Source organism: Nipponia nippon, unplaced genomic scaffold, assembly GCF_047370975.1.
Source record: "Nipponia nippon isolate SJK-2023a ecotype South Korea unplaced genomic scaffold, ASM4737097v1 scaffold_4, whole genome shotgun sequence".
Classification (NCBI taxonomy): domain Eukaryota; kingdom Metazoa; phylum Chordata; class Aves; order Pelecaniformes; family Threskiornithidae; genus Nipponia; species Nipponia nippon.
In genome coordinates, this window is record NW_028262358.1 from 64,268,667 (window position 1) to 64,290,557 (window position 21,891).

General features: G+C 38.4%; 1 protein-coding gene across 7 annotated transcripts in view; it reads right to left on the reverse strand.

Moving 5' to 3' along the window:
- Nucleotides 1-21,891, reverse strand: part of EYA4 (EYA transcriptional coactivator and phosphatase 4) — a 155,281-nt gene that overhangs the window by 48,709 nt on the left and 84,681 nt on the right. For all 7 annotated transcript variants that reach the window (XM_009460742.2, XM_087774563.1, XM_087774560.1 and 4 more), the window contains exon 4: nucleotides 1,692-1,816. In XM_009460742.2, the coding sequence (XP_009459017.2) occupies nucleotides 1,692-1,816 (125 nt within the window). The remainder of the gene's footprint in view (nucleotides 1-1,691; nucleotides 1,817-21,891) is intronic.

Sequence of the window (21,891 nt, forward strand, 5' to 3'; positions counted from 1 at the left end):
TAGTAACAATAATGTCAACCTTGATTTGTGCTCAGGTTATCATGCAATGTTGTACCTAAAAATAAAAGAAAAACAAATGGGCATTCTGTGGAAAATCCACTGGTCTGACTTCCAGCAACGCTGACTACTGGCAGTTCCCAGCAACGCTGATCACCGTGGGGCTCTTCCGGTCTCTCAGAGGATGTAGTCGGTTAAGCTAATTTTAAGTGGGTTAAATTCTCCTGGCTCATCACATGACTTTCAAAGTATGCTAAGATAACTATTGCAATTTCCTACCAGTTTTCTGGCTGTAGGAAAGGCCTCTGAGAAGTGGTGGAAAAAAAAAGGAGGGGGTGGGGGGGAACCCCATGAAAATATTCAAACCGCGTGAGAAAAGAACAGAGCAAACCAAGAGAGATGTTACACAGCAGTCACGGAGACACACCACCACACACATGCACTGTACCAGGGTCTCTCATACTTGTTGCAGAAGAGGGAGTACTGCAACTCAGCAACCAGTCTGCAGTATTTAACACAGTCATGTTGTCTCCTGAGAACAGGAATGGTATAACGGTTCATTGTCCCAATGTCATGTTCAGGGTACGTGAATAGTCTTCAAGGCAAGTAAGTGTTTTTGCACTTTGAGCCAAGTCTTTAACTGCACTGTATTGTTTTTATGAGTATTATTTTAACTGCTTTATTTATGCAAGTATAATATAGAGACATCTAGTTATTAGTGTTCTTTAATGGTATGCTTGAAGTTTTCCCTTCTCTTTATGCCGGAATAAGGATTCTATTTAAAAATGTAAATAGGTTGAACCTTAACGGTTGAGCCCTTCTCTGCAGAGCTCTATTACCCTCATGTGCACATACACTTTTTATTGACATTGACAGATTTTTTTTTTTTTAAATAGGGGTAAGTGAATAAAATGCTTTACATTGTGGGCAGAACAAACAAACTAAAAAAATTTTCTTCTTGCCAACTGTTAAAACAGACAGCAACGTATAAACTCCAAAAAAGAGGGCTGAAACTCTAGCTTGACTCGTATCCATGGTGTCACTCTCATGTACACTAAAGGGAATAGGACACCACATCTCAGAATGTGGTACCCTGCCTCCCACTGCTCCAATTCAGCTATGGCAGAATATTATATGAAAGCACTGGAACATGTGTTGTAGCTGCGTGGTAGCACTGTCCCTACAGTAATAGGTACACCAGTTACTTTTGAGGAAAATCTAAGAATTTCTTTATGACAAACTTTCATTACCTGCCAAGAAATGGAATTAGCATGTTCATAATGTAAAAAAAATTACCTAAGCCTAATTTTGATGCACTTCTTTTCAGAGAGGTTTTAAATTAACCTAAAAGTGTGTAGCTCAGGGTATAAGAGTAAATTACTACTCAGCAATGAAGTACGACACAGAAAAAGCAATCTATTTCAAGTTACTAACAGGTATAACCAAACCTTTAACACTTTGTGTGAATCAACCATTCCAAGATTTTCCTTGTTTCACCTTTGCACAGTTCTGCCTCTTACTTCAATTGTGCAAAACGAAGAAGTGCTGTTGGAATTAGTAGATTTACACTGGCATGACTGCCATTTTTTCATAATTCTTGCTGGGTCTTTCTCATGCTTGAAATTATGTTAAAAAATGCGTATGACTAAAAAGTCGTCCAAACTTTCTATGTGCCAGCAGTGTCTTATACTTACCTCCTGTTCCATTTGTTGTAACTGATGTGCTACTGAGATTAGGTTTATCCAGTTTGGAACTACCCGGCGCATCACTACTTCCAACAAGATTATGAGGACTGGCTAGATCTTGCATTTCCATAGACCTGTTAAAGAAGAAGGGGACAGTATTTAAATGCATTGTGATACTACCCATAATAATCTGTTTTTTAGATAAAAACTTTTTTACATGGAGAGTTTGTAATGCAGCCAGATTAACAAATTGATATGGGTTCCTTTAAGGTCTTTGCTTTTTACCAAATGTAAGAAAGTCGCTAAAAATTTGATGTGAGCAGCAACAAGGCCAGTACTTTTCATTTTTCCTTTAGGTATTATGAAGTAAATAATGCAGGCTTAGAAACTGCTCAAAGAGCTTGTAAAAGATATGCACGAGGGAGTGCATATATATGTATGGACAAATGGAAGGATAAATGGATAAATGCACATATATAAGTATCAGAAGAAAACAGAGAAATTAAGTGAAAAGTCAATCATTACACCAAAAGTCATAATAGGAACTTCTGCCTCCCATTATCTGTATTCCAACCACCAGCAGTCACTGCATCCACATTAAATCATAGGAACAGACCATACAGGTGAATGAATAGAACTTTCACGTACACCTGGAAGATTCTTCACTTACAAATGCATACATTCTTACTAGCTCACTTGATTTTTTTTTCTTCTGAGTCATTTCTAGGAAACTTGTAAAATTTCAAGTGGATTTAGACAGCAATGAATTTCAGCATCACAGTTATACTGGGGAACTGTGGATGGCTTTCATTCACTGACAACAGATCTGCCTTTCTCAGACAAAGCAGACAAAGCAGACAAGGAGCATTTCTTGTTAGACCGGTAATTGCAATCCAATTTGCAGTGTGTGCTTGCCTTTTCCTTGCTTCATTTATAAATTAATTACACAGATTTTTTCCCCAAAGAAACATTTTTGCTATGTATAAGCAAAGTTGCCAGCCCATCTGTGACCGGAGAACCATTTACCATATGTATACTACAAAGGCCAAAAGAAAGATTGTCTTACAGAGCTGTAAAAGCCCAATTGCATTGTAGAAGACTGAAATTGCTAGGAAAGAGATGAACGGTTGGGATAGTTCAGCAAGAATAACTGCTCCTGTATATTGATATTCTGGGCAGGAAGAGCAGTGGCAAATTGTTAAGGCAACACCCAACATCTTAAGTATTTATTGCAAGTTTCACTTTGAAATTGTCTATCTTCTGTGCTAAACACATCCTCCTCTGGGGAAAAAAAAAACAACAAACAAACACCCACCATCTTTCCATCAAATATGGGTCTGCTGTCTGAATCTATTTTTTTTCTCTAAGATAAGGAAAAGAAAAAAACCCACAGAACTAAATTATCTCCCATTTTGTGCTCCTAGTTCCATTGATCTCCTGGATGCTTTAGCTTGCCTCTCATTGCATTCATTTAACTCAAGACACAGATTTAGAGCTCTCCTGTCTTGAGTATCTTCCAGGAAATGTAGGAAATACTACATCTCAACTGGGAAAAGGCACCAAGACCTTACCCAAAGGCACATGAAGCCCAGGCAAAGAATCTCATTTACCCCAGTAAATGCTTGAATCAAGCCCGAGATGCACCAATACTCCACTGGCAGGGCAGCCTCCCCAGCAGCAGTCTGGATGAGCAGGGGAAAACTGATACTGCAGGGGGCCATGCATCAGCAGGTAAGAATTTTATAGCCACATTCGAGGAAATGCAAAGGCATAAACTGAGATTTGAACTGCCTTGACCCGGATTTCTTCATCTAGTTGTATATACATTTCTACACATCTGTCAGCAGTGCATTATATTTATTGTCTCCTGGAAATGTGATCAGTGTTAGATGAAATAAAATGAACTCAAGTGGTTTACTAGTCCGCCAGTTTTTGTTTAGTAGTTTCTGCACAAGGACAGCAGCTAAAGGTTAAAAAAAGTCTGTGAGTTTCCATCTTGTATGTATTTAAGGGAGCAGGAGAATGCTACACAAAATAAACAATGTGTGTTTCATTGCACATACAGTGTAATACTCCCCACGTGTTCACTTAGCAGTTTAAGTGTCTTGATTTCCTGTCCAATTATGATCAGCCCAGAGATACCTAATAGGCAGTTCTAGCTTAGAAAGTTCACACGTCCTTTTTTTCTTGTTTAGCATGAAAATTGCAATAATTTCTTTTCAGACAGGCATCTATCATGGCCACAGATACAAATGTTTCAGCAATATTTCATAAGCAAAATCACTGATTTACCTAGCTAGTGTATTTAAGAAGTACCCATCTTAAGCACTTTTCACACTCAAATGAATAATTTTTTAATTGAATCAGATTTTCTTAATCAGAAAACTGAAGTCTACTGATTTTCACTTGCTTGGCAAAGAATTGGACTTTGTAAAAGGAATAGTTTTTGTTCCATACCAGTATGAAACCTTTTGTTCAGAAAAGTATTTTATGCGCCTTGTATTTGTTTCCTATAGCAAATGGCATCCCAGTCCACAGACACGGCAAGTTCATTAACTAATACTATTTTAAAAGTAGCATATTTACAAATAGACATTTTCGTTGCATGAGTAAAAGACGTCTTGCACTTATTGGTAGTCTATTAAGGATAAAAAGGATATCCAAATCAATAAAAAGTTTCACAAAACCATGTGTATACATTCTACTTATCCTGGGTGCTCTATCCTGTGTGAACAAGTAAGGGGATTATTTTAATATATCCCTATGTAATTTATTTCTTCAAGTGCATGTTACCTTCTGTGTAACAGATGTCATTCAATTCACCTTTCTGAATGCATTTAGTTTACCTTTAGCCTAAAAAATTCTTGGGAAGATGTAACAGACCTACTAAAATCTTACAGTTTCAGTGAATGGAGGATTCAGGAAAAATGCTTAAAAAATGGATGAAATAATTCCAACATCTTGAATTCATTTTGTCAAACTAAATGTTTATCAGAGTCCTGCTTTCACTGACTTAATCAGAAGCAGGTTTGGGTTCAGTATGTGTTTTCCTGCATTAAAAAAAGTAAAAAAGAGTGATCTCTGAAGGACCAATTAATACTTCTAAGTTTATGCAGTTACTTATTAAAGACTGTTTTCTAGTAAATGCAGTGTGTTTCAATTTAGACAGAGTAAAGTCTATTGTTAAAGCTGCTTAAAAAACTACATCGTACAACTTTATTTTCCATTTTTTTGTTTCTCTGCCAGGCACGTAACTGTTTGAGCTTTACTTTTCCCTCTCGCATTGTCTCAGACTACTTTTCAGAGCAATTAAGTAAAATGCTAAATTGTATCAAAAGATATATTTTGAGAGGAAGCAGATTACTTGGTAAGAAGATGTTTTAATTTTCTCTTGACTGTTTGAAGAACGTTAGCATGATTCCAAGCTTCTGAGCAAAAACCTGAAAACTGGCAAGATGGATTTGCCTTTTACTCTGCTTTGGCTACGCTTTAAGTCTTTGAAAATTGGTATTTGCACATGCTTAGTGGATCATTTTAGAGGCTTACTGGAAAAGCCTCTAAAACATCCCATTCGCACAGAACAGCCTCCCAGATCCCCGTAGGCTTAAACTCCGACCTGGACGTGGACAACCCCAACAAACTGAAGCAGGTTTGTATCAAAAAGATGGCTGTGCATGAACTCTGGGCCTTCCACATTTTGTTCCCTGGCTTGCAGTGACATCTTTTAAAGGGTTAACCTATGTTCAGAAATAGGTTAAGGAACAGCATCCAAAGAGAGAAATTTTCCCCCTGTCTTTACAATGGCAGCCGAGCAAAATTTGTGATGCATCCCAGATCACTGGTGTGCACAGCCCAGCATCATAACCCAACCTTGCATAGGAAGGTTTAAGTATGGCTAATTATGGTCGCCCAATTTGACAACTGCATGACTTTATTTCTGTATAGCTTTCGTTTGTATTATTTTAAGGTAAAAAGTTCAAGCCTTGCTTCTAGGGTTGTGTTTTTAGCAGTCCTGTATTTTTTTTCTCTCATTACAGTCACATATCCATTTGTGTGCTGCTTTTCTTCGGCAGAATTAAAATCTATTTCCAGAAAATCTGAGTTGTTATAACTCTGTTATCTATTTACATTTCCAATTAAAATACTATAAATGTGGACTAAGAGTTGAGTCCTTCCACAACTCAAAACTCCATTGATTATTAATGAATTCTACAAGTAGATCTTAGATAATTTTCTTCTTTAAAGAGATCATGATTTAAAATCTAAACTTTTTGCTACATAATCTACTTTTACTGTGTTTCAAACTTTTTTACTAAAGAGTTTGAAAATATGAAATCATTTATCCAAGATTTATAGTAGAATATTCTAATGTGAACACAAAGTACTTTAAATCCTAGTCTAAACAGAACATTTTACAAATACTAATTCCTCATTGTGCAGCATTTGCAGCAAATCCAAAACAAAAGAGAACTGAAAGAAGGATTAGCTGAAGGCTATTTACAACTGCATAATTTCATTTAGTTTATCAACTAATCAGAACAAAATTCTTTACAAGTATTTAAAAGGATTTTTCTTTTTTAAATTCTTTAAAAGGAAATTCTCTACATAATTTTCTTTAGCAGAGTGTTCACTAAACTTCACTGTGGCAAAAATCCACATTGCCTGGGTGCTTTTTTGGTTAGTTTTCCCCTGCTTTTCTTACATCTCTCCTGTTGCAACCCCAGTTCTTACATATCCCAAACTTTCTCACAGAAACCTGGAGCCTTGTCCAATTAAGATGTCAGCTACCTTGGAGCTTCTGAAATTAAACAAACAGGGAATTTCCCTTTATTTAAAATTAACTTTTAGAGCAATATGAAAGTTGGGTAACAGATCTGTTCAGACTCAGCTAAATCTGTTTCCTACTGCTGTCAGCTCAGCTCTCTGACCGACTACACAGTTTTGAAGTACAGTGGGGTGGGGTTTTTTCCATCTCCCACAGAAGTTTTTTTTAGCCAGATCTTTCAACCATGTTCCGGACATGACTATTGAGCCCACCTCTTTTCCATGTGCAGTCTGAACTAGCTCATACAAGCCTGTCACTCCAACAAAAAAATTAGAATGGATGCGCATATAAAAATGTCATTAGACTAATAAAATCTACATAAAATCTGCAACAAAGTTTAAAACAATCAATAACAATAGATACATCACCTTTATAGAGGTTTTTTTCTAGTTTTTTTTTAGAAAACTGTATTTTACACATTACATTCACAGTTAGGCCAGGGATTTTTCATGTTTACTTGCACCTACACAAACTGTAAATAATGCAATTAAAAAGAAGTTACACCAAGCCTTTAAAGGTCTGCAAAGACCACAGTGGGCAGTAAGAAAGGTGGAGAGAGAGGGATTCTGGATGATGAACAGGTTTCAAGGGAATATGCACATGCATGCAAATACATGTACGCTAACACACAGCTACATGCAAACTTTTAATAATTCTTTGGTGCTAAATATCCACACACACATACGTGTAAGTGTATAAATACACAACAAAAAAACTTTCTAACATCTTTCCACCAAAGACTTCCACAAACTGTGTAACACAACACACAGCCTAAGAACACTCCTCAAATGAGTAACATTTCCAGTCATTCTACTAACCCTAAAATACAGGTTAATAATGTTTCCTTCTCCAGGTGCTTTTATGGTGTGTATGGCAGCATTTGTCTTTTTTTTGCCACTGTAAAAGGTAATGATGAAACAGTGAAACCGATGAGCTAAATTTGCTCCATCGAGATGACTGCCTCTCTTGTTTTCCCAGGCTCACCAACCCCTGCTGTGTATCTTCTCAAGCTTAATAGATGGCCAAAATAGCAAATCTTTTGCTGTTCCAGGCACAATCTTGTAAAAGCATGCCCCTCCACCATGCGAATTCTGGGAGCCTGCCAGAGAGATAAAAACAAACAATACTGCTGGACACTAGCAAGACCTCCTTTCCACTCTCCTTGAGGCCTCATTTCTTAACTTGTAAAGTGATCTGATACAGTGCTAAGAAGCAGTAAAAAATGTCATGTTATAGGGATAAAACCAGCAAATGCTCCTCAGAGTTTTATTACTTTTTTTTTTAACAATCTAGAAAACAAGTGCTAAACTTTTTGCAACCATTTATGAGAAGGTGGATTCTAGCTACATAATTTCTGTTTCTCATGGTTTTGTAAGTAGGGTGTCAACTTTCATATCAAAAAAGTACGAGAAAGAAGCAAAACTAATGCCACATTGATATTCCCAAAAAATACTTCTCCTCTGTCAATCTACAACCAATGTCAGATAGAGTATCACAGGGAGGAAACCTTAGTGAAACAAAGAATTGCAGCATTAGAGTTTTCTGACATGTTTGTAAATATCAGAGAGCTGATAAAGAATAAAAATATCATGAAGTTCACCGTTGTAGAACTGTACAGTAAAGGCTGCAGTAGGGTCCTTATGAATATGGATGATTAATTACAAGCCTGGATATCATCATGCAGCTTCCCAGTGAAGGAGTTCAAGCTCACAGGGAAATAGCCTCTACCCAGGAACTGCAATAACCACACTGTGCAGAAGATCTTTCCAGTACAAAGCAACAACAATTTGAGGAAAACTCAAAACTGCCCTATTTTGTTTAATAGCTTTTTAGATCTCAACAATACTGTTTATCTTGCAGAGGATGGGATTCCTTAGGCGATCCTTTGGGACATAAAGTGGCACTGGTTGTGATTGTATCTTGGTTTTGCTTTCATGCCTATTGTCTTTCTCTTGGCTATTCAAGCTCTAATTCCAGGAGAAAAAACCCTCGTGCAGACAGTATTACTTTACAGGAGCTGTCTGACAGGCAGCCAGTGTCAGTGCTCGGGATGCATTTGGTGCAGAGAGCTCGGCTGAGAAGGTGGGCAAGCAGGTTCGGTGACAAAGGCCAGCATTGCAGCGTGCCTCCTTATGCCATTCACAGATAGAGAAAAAGGATGTCTCTTTCAACAGCACTGCAGCTTCTTCCCTAACCCGCCTTCCCGCTTCCCCAGTTAAACTTTTGCTGTCACCCTCTCTTTTTGACTGTGTGCCACCTTGAGATTCTTCGTGCTTCCTGACAACTAGGTGTCAAGATATTTTTTGTCTTCATTAAATCTGTGCTTCCCTCTTTTCTCGACGCATGAGCCAAAGGCCATAGCTTTTGTTAATCTATCATACAACTATTCCTATAGTAATAAGCAGATACTGCTTTACTGAAAGGGATATATGGATTTCTTCTTTGTGGGTCTAGTGAGAAAATATTACTAAATACTGTGAAAAATAATTGCTTATGAATTCAAGTTTATTTTTGTTGGAAAAGAAAAACTGACATTTTCTTTTCCTGCCTGAGGAATAAAATGAAGGCAAAAAGGTTAGGTTTGCTCTGGTGATGACTAAACGCAGCAATAAATTTAGAAAGCTTGGATTGTCGTGCTGTATAATTGCTGAAAACTATTATTTGCTTAAAAGTCAGTAACTGTATGGTTTCCCTGGTTTCTGATTGACTGAGACATTTTATTTTAGTTTAATGTCATTTAATGTGGTTTCCAGAAAACCACAGAAAACTGTCTATTCTAGTGCAGTTCAGCTGGCCACAAATTCACATTAAGCTATTTTCTCACTGTCTTTCTGACTTTTATTGGGAATGAATGTCATTTCCCTGACACAATTAAAAGACAATGTAAAATTAATTTGGATTTCCACACTTGTGGATAAAACAGAGAATAATTTCTAGGAGCCATTTCTGGATTCTCCTGTTGGTCCATTTGTCCAAAGCCAATAAGTATCAAAATGAATAGATAAAAATCAAGACAAGTCAGGGGTGAGGGGGGAACTTATTAAATTATTTACCTCAGCATAAACTTCCAGCTCACCCTCTCTATGCTCAGGAGATTTCTTCAGTTACAAAACACAGGTCTACACTAGTGAAATGGGCAGGCTGTCACTGCCCATAACGGTAGATAATGGGAAGCCTTTTTTTGCCATATGGCTCCCCTTCCACCTCACCTCCCCACATTGCAGTTTGGGATTGGTTTGATTTGATGAAGGCAAATGATGGTTTTGTACGGGAAACTATTATATTCTGATGTAATAAACTGATGCACACAGAAAAAGCAAAGCTATGCAAAGTGATACCTTCTGGCCAGCTGGATCCCAGCTTTTGAGATCTCTTTTCTGGGCTATCTGAATGTGACAGCCACAGGTTTGATGTGTTACAATTTTTAGCTCAGGGTTTATGCTCCAGGCACTGGAGGAAGTATCTGGAAAGAGGTGATGTGGTGTCTGAACAGATATTTCCCGTCTTCTCAAAGAAAAAGGCAGCTGGTTGGAGAAAACCACTCCAGCGGCCAGAGAGAGAACATCTAAACTACTAAGCGGCGAGGACCAGGGACTGATGGAATAGCAGAGAGAATGGTAGGGAGCTCGGTCTTCTTAGTCATGGAATCATAGAATCGTTTAAGTTGGAAAAGACCTTTAAGATCATCAAGTCCAACCGTTAACGTAGCGCTGCCAAGTCCACCACTAAACCATGTCCTTAAGCACTACACCTACATGTCTTTTAAATGTCCACGTACAGGCTGGCCCATCCTGAACCTGGGCTGTACCGGAGTGTGCCTGAGCGCCAGCTGGCACACACCAAACCCAAGCCTAGCACAGCCCCAACAGCAGCAATGATCCCACACCACAGCTCAGGCTCAGGCAGGGGCATGCTTCACACGCTGCCACAAGCTTGGCCATGCAGCCCACAGTCTGCAGGACTGCATTACTCAGTTCCTAGGCCTGGTGTGAACAGAAAATACATAAAGGTACACAGGAGGTTAAGCTCATGTTTAACCTGCTACTTAAAAAAAAATGTGACTTAAGTAGGTTTTGAAGTCATTATGTGAGCATTTAAATAAATCAAAAACGGTAATGACACTGCTGTTCCACAGGGAGCAGTCAAGTATCCAACTTACATGAAATACAGACTACCAGTTTGCAGATATGTAAGATCTAAATGCAAGTCTTTGGATCACAGGGCCACATTTTCAAAGAGTAGTTAATCCAACAGTTCCCATTTCCACTTCTGATCACTTCCAGATGTGATCGGCACTTGCAAATTCTGTGGTTCTCACAACATGATGAGTTGTGTCATAAACAAATAACGAACACTTCTGTGGAGATAGCTGAAATGCAATCAGCAAGCCTGTGGCCTTCTCTCCCACATCACAACTTCTGTAGAACAACTGTTCAGAGTCCCATCTGAAAAATTTGCTGAGAATTTCAGAGTCCTTCCTGCATCTCTGACAGGTGACCTGGCCGGAGGTAAGCAACAGGTAACAAACACAATGACTGGAGAATCTCACTAAGTCTTTCTTTGATGTTGTTAAGTCTAATTTGAGCAATGGACTATTTCTCATATATGCAGAGGAACACGGAGATGATCAGCTCTGCCAATTACTAGCTTGTTGCTAATCTGTCCTTTGTAAGACACAGCCGTTAAAGCCACACTGCTTACTGCACAGAATTTCAAAACATCTCAGGGAAAACACAAGGCAGTGTTCCTCATAGCATGACAGTCTGATTTTAAGTGGAATGATGAGAGGAGCTTTGAAAGGGCTGTTTGAAGCCCTGATTTCCTATGGACAATGAATATGGGGGTGTTCTAGCACCTTTGCTCTTTAATGAGAGGAAATGTCCTCTTCCAAACAACATGTTAATGGCAGACTGAGATGGAAAGAAGCATCAAAGCACAGAAGGTCCTCCAAATCCCTGGTACTCACCCACACATGAGAAAGAGGAATTTCTAGGGATAAATTCATCACTATGTTATCTTCCAACTATCTTTTTCAGAGAGAAAGTGATATAATTCCTCATACCCTTTCCTAGGGTGCTGGAGACCTGCTTTTGCAATGGGGTAGCTCTTCCATTTAGATCTGATGTACCTCTCACGTATGCTTCATTCTGGCGTTGTCTGTGCAGTAGCTGGAAGAACACTTTCAGCAAGGGGGAACATACTTCAGTCCCTTGATCTGCCGCATAAACTCCACCACCAGTGGAGATGGGACAGCTGGGATACCTGGGTCCAGATATTGGTGCCTGATCCATATCTACATTTATTAATTGCAATATAGTACTGTCAACTTTATTCATGTAAGACAAAATTTAAGCACATCAAAAATTAGGAAATCAAGGATGTAAGGCTGGGAATTTTGCTGTTGGCTTCAGTGGAGCCTGGACTGCATGACATAAGTATGAATTCATATTTTCATAACAAGTGAGTAGAGGGTGGGTTGTGTCTGACTTACCCTGAATTGCAATGTCTGTTAAATTTCAAAGTAGTTATTGAAACATGGTTCTTCTTTGTCAGTGATTGCCCAAGGGAAAAGAAGCTCGTTCAGGTGTGCTGTATTAGAGCGATCATACCTCATTTCAATGTAATTTCTTTAGCCACCAGTACAGGGGCCTGCAAGAACTTCATCCATCCCCAGAAAGAATGAGTTATGATGACAGACTGGGCAGAATACAGGAGTTGCCAAAAATTTGCTCCATTCAAACTTCACATTTTAATGCAAACATTCTGAATCTTCTCTGTTTTTTTTTTTTTTTTTGTAAATATAAAATACAGAGAGCTATTGGCAAGCAGTCTTAACATGGGAAACATTAGCGCATCTCACTTTTAACAGTGAAGTTCCTCTTAAAAGTTAAACCTGATCTTTACCTTGGCTCCCAAGACAAATATTCTGTAGTTTACCTCATGTGGAGCACATTACATTTGGCTCCAAAACAGTTTGTGTCAAAAGCTATTATTTCTCTTCTCTAATCGCAGTCACAACACCGAGCTAGGTTTAGAATATAAAATAAATATATGCAACTTTCTGATTGCCTGATGCTTTAACTGCTTCAGCATCTGATCATTCCTGTTAAGTAATAAGGTGTAGCTGGGTGTAACCATTCTGGATGGCAAGGCATGTTAGATGTGTTGCGCACATCCCTTTTTGTTTTGTCCAGGAGACCTTATTACCTGTAGACCTGAAAGAACAGGGAGATTATTGCATTTACTGTTAATAACTAAGTACATTCAAAATAATTTCTATTATTCTGAGCAAGAGAGAGAATGATGCCCTGATAAATGTACTCATGCTGGCCAATCTTTACAACTGATATCAAATGATTACATTTCATTTTGCTTTGCTGTTTAATTTCCCCAAGTCATTTTATAATTTGAGACTTAAAGCATATGCACAGTTTTTATGTACCTTTTTAATTTGGAGTGAAGTAGGTGATTTTTCTAAGAGTCAATAAATATGTGTTGCTGAGGACTCAAGGGCACAATCCCCCCCAAATTATCCCCTTGAGCCACAGGAAGGGGCAGGTACCAGCTGCAAATCTGTAACACCTCCAGTTCCAGCTCAGCCTGCACGCCGACACCCCAAACGCGGCAAGGGGATACCTGCCTGCCCAGGCAGAGCCATGGGAGGGGGACACAGGCAGAGCCACGGCTCCAGCCCCTCGCTGCCCCCCGCACACACACCGCAGCGCTGGGAACCAGCCTCTCCGGTGGAAACTGTCCTTTATAGCTCCCTCTAGTAAAAGGCCAGCTTACACCAAATGGTTTGACCTCGCTATGACTTCTGACAGACCGCCTAGCCTTTAAAAATCATTAAATAACCACTTCTGTCAAAGTCCTAAGGAAAAAACACAGCAGGAGGAAACAAACGCTAAAGTGGCGTTGGTTTTTAAGTTCACGCACATCTATATTGCAGACTTAAGACTGTAACTTTGCATTTAGCACAGGTTCCCCAGTGCTTAAGAACCTGGTTTGCGAGACAGGGCACTGAGGTAGGAGATGTTAATAATAACATGATTGCTTTTTATAATTAATTTGGTTTTGTTTCTCATCAAATTTTAAAATATTACTGTTGTGAAGCATGGTATAATAATGAAACTCTAAGGGGGATTAATATCCTTCTCTAGTGCTATTTTGAGAAAGTCATGAAAAGCACTGCATCTTTGAGAGCACAGCAGGTTTTTTTCTGTTTAATTTAATCTACATAATTAGAAGGAAAATAAGACATAAGCCTGAAATAACATAGGAATAAAACATGATCTTATGTCTAGTCACCTGCCAATTACTTCTACACTGAAAAGCAAATAAAATCCCCCAAACCCTTAAAAATTAAAGTGGCGGAGATTCAGTTGTAAATTGAAACAGAACTAAAATGAAGTTCACCAAACAGGATGCTCTCCCTCTCTGCCCTCTTCTGTGCTCACGCCACACAATAAATAATTCTGCTAAAAAGTCGATCTGTGGAATCGCTTTATTTATTTGGGCACTGTGTATGTCTTTCTCCATAGATTTGCCAAACATACCTTCCCACAGACTTGCTACTTCAGTCCTGGGCCTCTCTTAAATGGCAGACAAGAATCCCCTATGAATTAGATTGAGACCATCATACTCATTTTCACATTTAAACAAATCCAGATTTGAACTTTGGTTTTCAAAGGTGGACGACTAGTAGAAGGCAAGTATATTTCATGCTTCAAGGGGAGGTAAAGTTACCTCTGCTCTACAAATGACATAAAGTCATTCCCAAAGAAATTTGACAATAATACAGACTCAGATCACAGTAAATTATATCACTTGGCAGCTAAACTGGAGAACTAAGTCCAGAATTGCCAACAAAACTCAAGACACACATTTGGATATATGGAAAGCTTTGCGATTTCTAACAGAAAGGAGCCTGCACAGGCATCTTATGAGACCCATAAAGAACCTTATCAGCTGGAAAGGAGTGTGTAAATTCTGAGGATCAGATGAAAGTTTTTTTTTTGGTTTGTTTTTTTTTTTAAATGAAAGCATTCAAAAGGAGAAGATAGAACAGACAGACCATCTGCAATGTAACCACATAAAAGACCCCTGGGCAAATCCAAACCCATTAGCAGAAGTGCTTGACAAATCTGCCAAAGAGCCAGATGCTGCTTATGGAGGAGTCTCTTTCTCTACTTGTCATCTGGATCCTCTGACTTCTGTTCCCAGAGGAGGACAACGATGCCTGGTGCTCAGACTAAGCTGTGTGTGGAGAGAGCTGAAGCACAGAATCACTCTCTGATAAGGCTACCTTAACATAAAGAGAGGAGACCAAGTCTGAAATATTAAAACAGTTTTAACACACGTCTGTAATGTGTGGAAGATGCAGATGTTAGAAAACAGAAAGAAAACTTGCAATGAGTTTATTTGCATGTGGTCTCTTTTTATATGGGATTTTTTGGTTCATTCTATTCTTGTTTCCTACATTTTCTTTTTCTAATGACTTATCAGGATCTAGTAGAATGGCAAAGAGGTGACTTTTGGCATGTTAAATACTAGCACAGCAGACTAACTGCATGGTGTTAGTTAAATGCTTACCAAGTACATAGACTGACTGATGGTATTTGAAATGTGTCTGAACAGGTTGTGAAATATCTAGCCAAGAACTTACACTTTAAAATATTTGAGGAAAAAAGTGATTCATTTAAAAAGTAACCTGTACGAATTTCAGAATGGGGGATTTGGATCTAAATGGCCAATTTTTTTAATGTATGCATTCGTCTAGGACTCTACTGGATTTGAAGTGCAAAGTAGGTGGAACCAAATACTTTTACTATTCCGACTCACCAATGGTAAAATATATTTGGAGTATCCAAGAGGTCAAAGAAGCTGAAACAGAGTCTGAATTAGTTCTTCTGTGTACTGCTGTAATGTGATATGACAGAGCAAAAAATAGACGGAGGGAGAAAGAAAGAAACAGAGCTCCTTCTCATTGTGATTGCATGTGCTGCACTTGAAAAACCAACACTGTCATTTTATGGCTCAAAATCCAGTTCAGTTTTAGGATAAGGCTCTAAGAAACTATTGGATTAAGTCAAAATACGTGCAGGTATAATCTTAGATTATCTTCTTTCACTCAAAAATAGTATTTACCTTATTCCAAGACATTCCTGAAGGTTCAAAAATGTTAAATTCTGATTACTACATTATTTAATACAGAAATACATGCACTCCTTTTCCCTCTCTTTGAAATCCAAGAAGACTAGGTATACCAAAAAGTACCATGACTTAGCAGATCAACAGATTCAGTATAAACTAGTCCAAATGTGGGGGTGGGAAGGGAGGAAGAGCAGAGAGGGAGAGGGAGGTACAACAAACGCTCGCTCTGAGAGTCAATGCTCATCTTTTAAAGGCCAATCATTTGGACCTTGCCCACCTGCTTTGCAGAACAGTAATATACTCACTTTACACAGAAATTAATTTCAGCCAGACCAGTGACTGCCAGACTGACATCTTGGAATTGCTGGCAATCCAAGGGCACTTCGCAGCAAGCTAATGAACGCTGGCTGGTCTATAACGCAGCGTGAAGAACACACATAGAAGTGAACTTAAATACCATCTATCTATGCAACTGGTTATAGCTCAGGCTGTATGCTGAGCTACCAGTGCCCACACCATGATCTGACTGAAGTAAGCTGTGTCACAGGAAGCGGGGAGGATATTGGTATCTGATCCGTCCAAAATACATGAGTAACAACCAGGTGCATCCCCCTTCGGTCCTGCTCCCTCCATACATTTGCAGCTCCAACTAGAGAAAGTGGATGGGGGAGAGTGACAATAGCCATACAAATACAAAATTACACTTAACTGCTGCCATCAGCATATTACATTGTGATACCTGTTTATCCAGTAGCAAAGGCAGTAGAACACATATTGTTATCATTTCTGCCTGGTGTAAAAATAGCTGCCGTAGTTGCCCCAGTTACGTTGTGCAACAGCACCCACGTGTAAAAGGGATGATAAAGGGGGTGGGAGATACCGATGGAAGGACTGCACCGCACAGTGCTATACCTGTCCTGATGAGAAGTTGTTCTGAAATGATGACTACTGGATTACATTGATTATTTCAATGTGCTTTAAAGAATCTTTGATTATAATATTCATGTTAAAATTGCCTGTGTACATTGTTGTTTATAGGTTCCCATTCCTGGTTGAAAGTTATTATTATGAGCAAGTTGGTTTTACTGTGCTTCTTACACGTTAAATTTTGGAAATTTTTGTTGCCTTCTTTTCGTTTCTTCAGTAGTCCCTTTTCTGGTTTTAGTTGTTGGGGGGTTTCTTGGTTCTTAACTGCCATTAATATTTAGTTATTGACACGGCTCCAGAGCTTCATTTTTGTCAGCTTTTCCCAGACCTTATAAAGAGCACTGACATGCATTTAGGTTGAAGGGCACTCACCATCCCATTGCCTACGATGGTAGAATACAGGTAACAGTGGCTCAGTATGTCTGAGGGTGGTTTCATGGCTGGGTTCTGCTAAATAACTTGCACTCTTGAGCAGGCTCAAAAATCAAAAGGCACTTCAAAAATCACAAGTATGTCAAAACTATTAATTATACAAATATATGGGGTGGTTCCAGTTCTCCTCACAATTAACCACAAACATTCACATAAAAAAACCTTCCTTTCTCTGAAGAAGGGCATATGGAAGAAAGAACAATGAGAAGAGTTTAAAACAGATGTGGACACAGCAATATCCTGGGAGTCACCACCATTATTCATATAATAGCAGTGTGTAAGCTAGGAATTACTCAAGATGATGGAAAATTTTCTCACAGATCAGTCCAGGATAGCAAACGGGACTAGATTTACGTGTGCTGGTTACAGGATACTCTGGTTTGAATCCCCACTCCAAGGAATATGTAATACTTGTAACAAGTGGAATGGCTTTCGTAACAGGCTAATGTTTAGGACATTTACTTAAGATATGTAAGACATAAGGTCATATCCAATGAATAAATACATATAAAACACCAACTACTTTTTAATGCATATATTTGTGTATTTGTTGAATGAAAACTGGGAAAAAACAAGCAGTCATGAAATATTATAAGAGTAGGTGGTTCAAGCCATTATTCAATAGGATTTTAACCATTTTCAAAATACACCTAAACAAACAGGAATGACAGTACATTTCTAAGGGGACAGCAAATAAAATAAATCCTTTAAATTTAAATTTGTACATCGCAACATGCACTTGCACAGGATTTTGTATTATCTCCTCTATCTCATAAACAGGACATATTCCTACCAACAGTTAACAATAAACTCAGACCTGTTAGAATAGCATGGTTCTCTTTTTCTCAGAGACCTTTCTCTCGTTTCCAGATATATTAGAATTTTTTCTATTTTTCAGATAGGTTTTAAATCATTAGCAGTGGTTGGTTCTTGCATTCCAGGAGCACAAATCCATACTAGAAAGCTCTTATCTTTCATAGTATGTGACGTTAGACAAAAAGACTATGTACTTGCACTTAAGGGTAACTCCAAAATCTCCAAATTACTTCTACTAACACTTCTGTTAAAATCTTATTTGTCCTATTTTTTTTTTCAATAAGGTGATATAAATTTTCAAAAAGTGTTCAAAACTTCTTGGTTTTTGTTGCTTTCATTTATTCCAAAGTCTGACCCACCACTGATTCAGGTTAATGGAAGTCTTAACACTGACATAATCTGGCACGGGATCACCCAGAGAAAGTATTACTAATATAATAGAAAATAGTTTATGTCTGATTTTAACAAAATAACAGGAATTTGTAACAGACTTGAAATATAAAAAATACATTAATTTTATTGTTAAAGCCACAGGGATCTGTTAATATAAACCATTCAAATACTTCCCTGTGATGTCATCAGTTACCATGTGTTTGCACTCTAAATAGATTATTGTAATTTCTGTAAACATATCAAATATATTTTTAGAACTCTTTGGGGGCTTGATCCAGAGCCAACAAAAACCAATGGGCAGACAGTGACCAGCTTCAATAGGCCTCGGGTAATCAGAAGACAGGATTTCTAAAGTTAACGAATGAGAACATCAGCATACAGCAGGCAGAGAGATACCACACCGACTGCCCTAAAAATAGGAAAGACTTGTGCTGCCTGAAAACTACATGCCTGAAAAGACAAAGTACGTAGCAAAGCAACATACTTCTTGCAGCAACTGTGGTGCAATTGTCGTGGATGCTGTATGTCATTCAGTTACACGTATCTGCATAGTCATCTCACTAACTATATTATTTTGATTAACTCAAACCGCCTAAGTGGCATGCAGACTAAATACATGCACCAAACCTTTAATAAGTAACAGATTTGTATAAAACATTCTCTCAACTGCAAGCTAAGCCTCTGTGTCCCAGAATGTAGCCTTTATGAGAAATCTTATTCCACAACGTAGTTATTTTAAAATTGGAAAATTGTGATACGTTTTTTGCCAGCCACTGTCTTGACTGAGAAGTCTGGGCTTGATCCTGCCAAACATTTTTCTTAGGTGAAGTGTTTATAACTATAGTGGTCTCACTGACATGAATGCTATATTCTGACAGACATATACTATCCCTCCTGTTGACTGGATTTTTTTCTTCCAGTTCCCAAAATAACTTGTGCCAATCTTTCAATTTCAACTTTATTTATTCTGTCTTTTCATAGCAAATTTGTGTTGCTGTATCTGTTCCTCTTTATAGTTTGCCCCAAACACAAGAAATACTAGCAGCTAGTCACAGAGTGGTTTTTCCTGGCTAAAGAATAATTTTATTATTGCATGTATTCCCTTCTAGAACTGAACAGTTTTGCAGAAAAGCAGAATCTGTAAAATATAAAAAAAAAATGCTTTCATTGCCTTTGCTAATATTGTGTATCTAGCTTGTAATAACTGAGTAATGCAACAGGTGATCGCTGGTGGAGTCTGCATGGTTGCTCAGGAGAAGAGGGACTGTCTTCACTGTCAATAGAAAGAAGATCAGATAAATGGCATCTCAGAAGTTCCTACCTTACACATCTACTTCAGGGTGAGACAAATCTCACCTTCAGAGTCTAAATCAAACAGAGTCCTCTCAATATCTCATTTTCTCAAATGAAGCCTATTTATCACATCATTATGATCTACAGATTATCCAGTGTGAGACACAGCAGAGCTACACTACTCCTCATGCAGAAAAGCATTTAAATTACCCTTTAGCCAAGATAAGCAACATTTGGTTCACAGACAACAAACCCTTAACTTCTAAAAAACCTTTTAAGACATGGATGAGAAGAAAACGAGGGAGCGTAATGTGTCTAAACAACACATATGAAAGCTTGGTAGTTTGAGCTTGCTCATTTTTACTGCACAACCAATATTTATTTCTTTTATTGTAAATGCTGAAACTTTAATGACAAATTCCATAGCTATTGCTGGCTTTTCTTGATTGGCAGCTCAATCGTAAAGCTCTTCTTCACCATGTAACAATAAACATTTTTTGTTCATCTCTTGAACTGCAAATGAATGAGAAGGCACTGGTGGTCTCACTCACCTAGGAACAGGTATGCAGAGGATCAACTGTGTTCAAGCAGTTATGGGAAAGGCATGACAGCTTCATCACAGAATCTGTCAGATGCCTGTAAAGCTTGGATTTGAGTTGAGGAGTTACAATGTTAGATCTGGCTAAATATACGGATGCCCATGGAAACACTGTTCAGTAATGCACTCGTGCAGTATTAGCGTAGCTCAGGTACAGTGAGCATAGTAAACATTGTATTCACAACAGTACCCCCAAATTGCAGAGGAAATGAACCTCGGTCCAGTGAACTGAATGTGAAAACTGTGATAGCTCTCACTGGCATTCAATACCACCTATTTACTTGCGAATGCATTAATGATGGTAATTCTTTGGATGTGTACCTGCACTCTATATCCCGACCAATGAAAAACTATGAGTAGGTATCAAAATAAGACCAGCGAGAAAATGTGAAAGCCTATTTCTCATTCAAATGTTTTAAGAGATACTTTTAAGATGAAGAAACAGAAACAGGAATTCATATCTTTTAAATCTTACTATGTGGTGCATATTTAAGAAGTGTGGCTGTGGAAGAACAGAACAGCAATCATCTGATGAACAGCTGCAATCTATGCTAAGAGCCTCACTGAAACCCATATTAAATTGAAATATTGGAGACCTTTTTTAAACACTAAAAAAAAATCCCTCTGTGCGTTTTTGGACAGCCTGTTTATCTGGCAACTGTGTCTGTGCACATGATTCAGTATTTACCAGTGATCATCATTGGTGAATTTGTAGTTCAGTAATACATAGGAAAAAACTTTGTCTAGCTGGTACTAATGCAATAGTTATAATGCCCCTGATTACACTCTTCTTACAGCATCTGGTAAAGTTTTAAAAGGGACGATTTGCTTAAGAGTGGCTTCTTTTCCCTTTCTTTTGCTTTCAGAAATTAAAAAAAAAGTATATAAAAGCAAAGACAAGTCGGGAAGAATGAATATAGCTTGATATTGGACCCACAAGCTTGTAGTAAAAATTATGCAACAAGAATGGAGGGCTTCTTACTCCACAGGGCTTAGCTTTAACTTACCAATACAAAGATCCATTGCTCTCCTGTGAATACACAAGTAATGTCTTTTTGACACCACTATGTATTTTCACAAGTTAATTTCTCAGCTAACTTTCATCCCAAGCTTACAAAACTACTTGTTAACTTCTTCAAGTTCTTTTTTTCTCCATAGATGCAATCGTCACCATATAAAGATCATTGTTTAAAGAGGGAAAGTATATGAAATACGTGGCCATTTTCCTTTACCCTTCCAGGAAAAAAAGAAACTGTGTCTCAGCTGTCAGAAAAATCCCCTCATTCTTCTGCAGCCTCCTATCCCCTCCAGAGAGTAAAAAAGCATTTTTTTTTCCTATAATCAGTGAACTTTGAGGAAGCAGCAGAAGACCCTGCTAAATTTCCATTTACAGGGACTTCCTCTCCCCCTCTGCATTTATCTCCTCCCCATTCCATGTTATAGCCCAGAAAACCCAATATTTGTTCTCAGATCTCAATTCCTGACGCAACTTTGGTCTTACAGTGAAATCTCTGGCAGGACTGGTGGGAAGGGAAGAGAATTTGGGGGTAGCACAGACATGTTCGTCAAGCAGTCTGTTGTCTCAGAGAAAGATGCTGCCCTGGGATGTGCGGCCAAACCAAACGTGCTGTAGCTGAGTGTGAGTGGGAGTCTGGGACTCAGTATTTATCATTTTACCAGACTTCAGAAATCACACATATTACAGTGTTTAACTCATTTCTGCAGCAAGGTCTTGCGGTATGAGGCTTACAAGTGTAGCTTCCAAGTTTTAA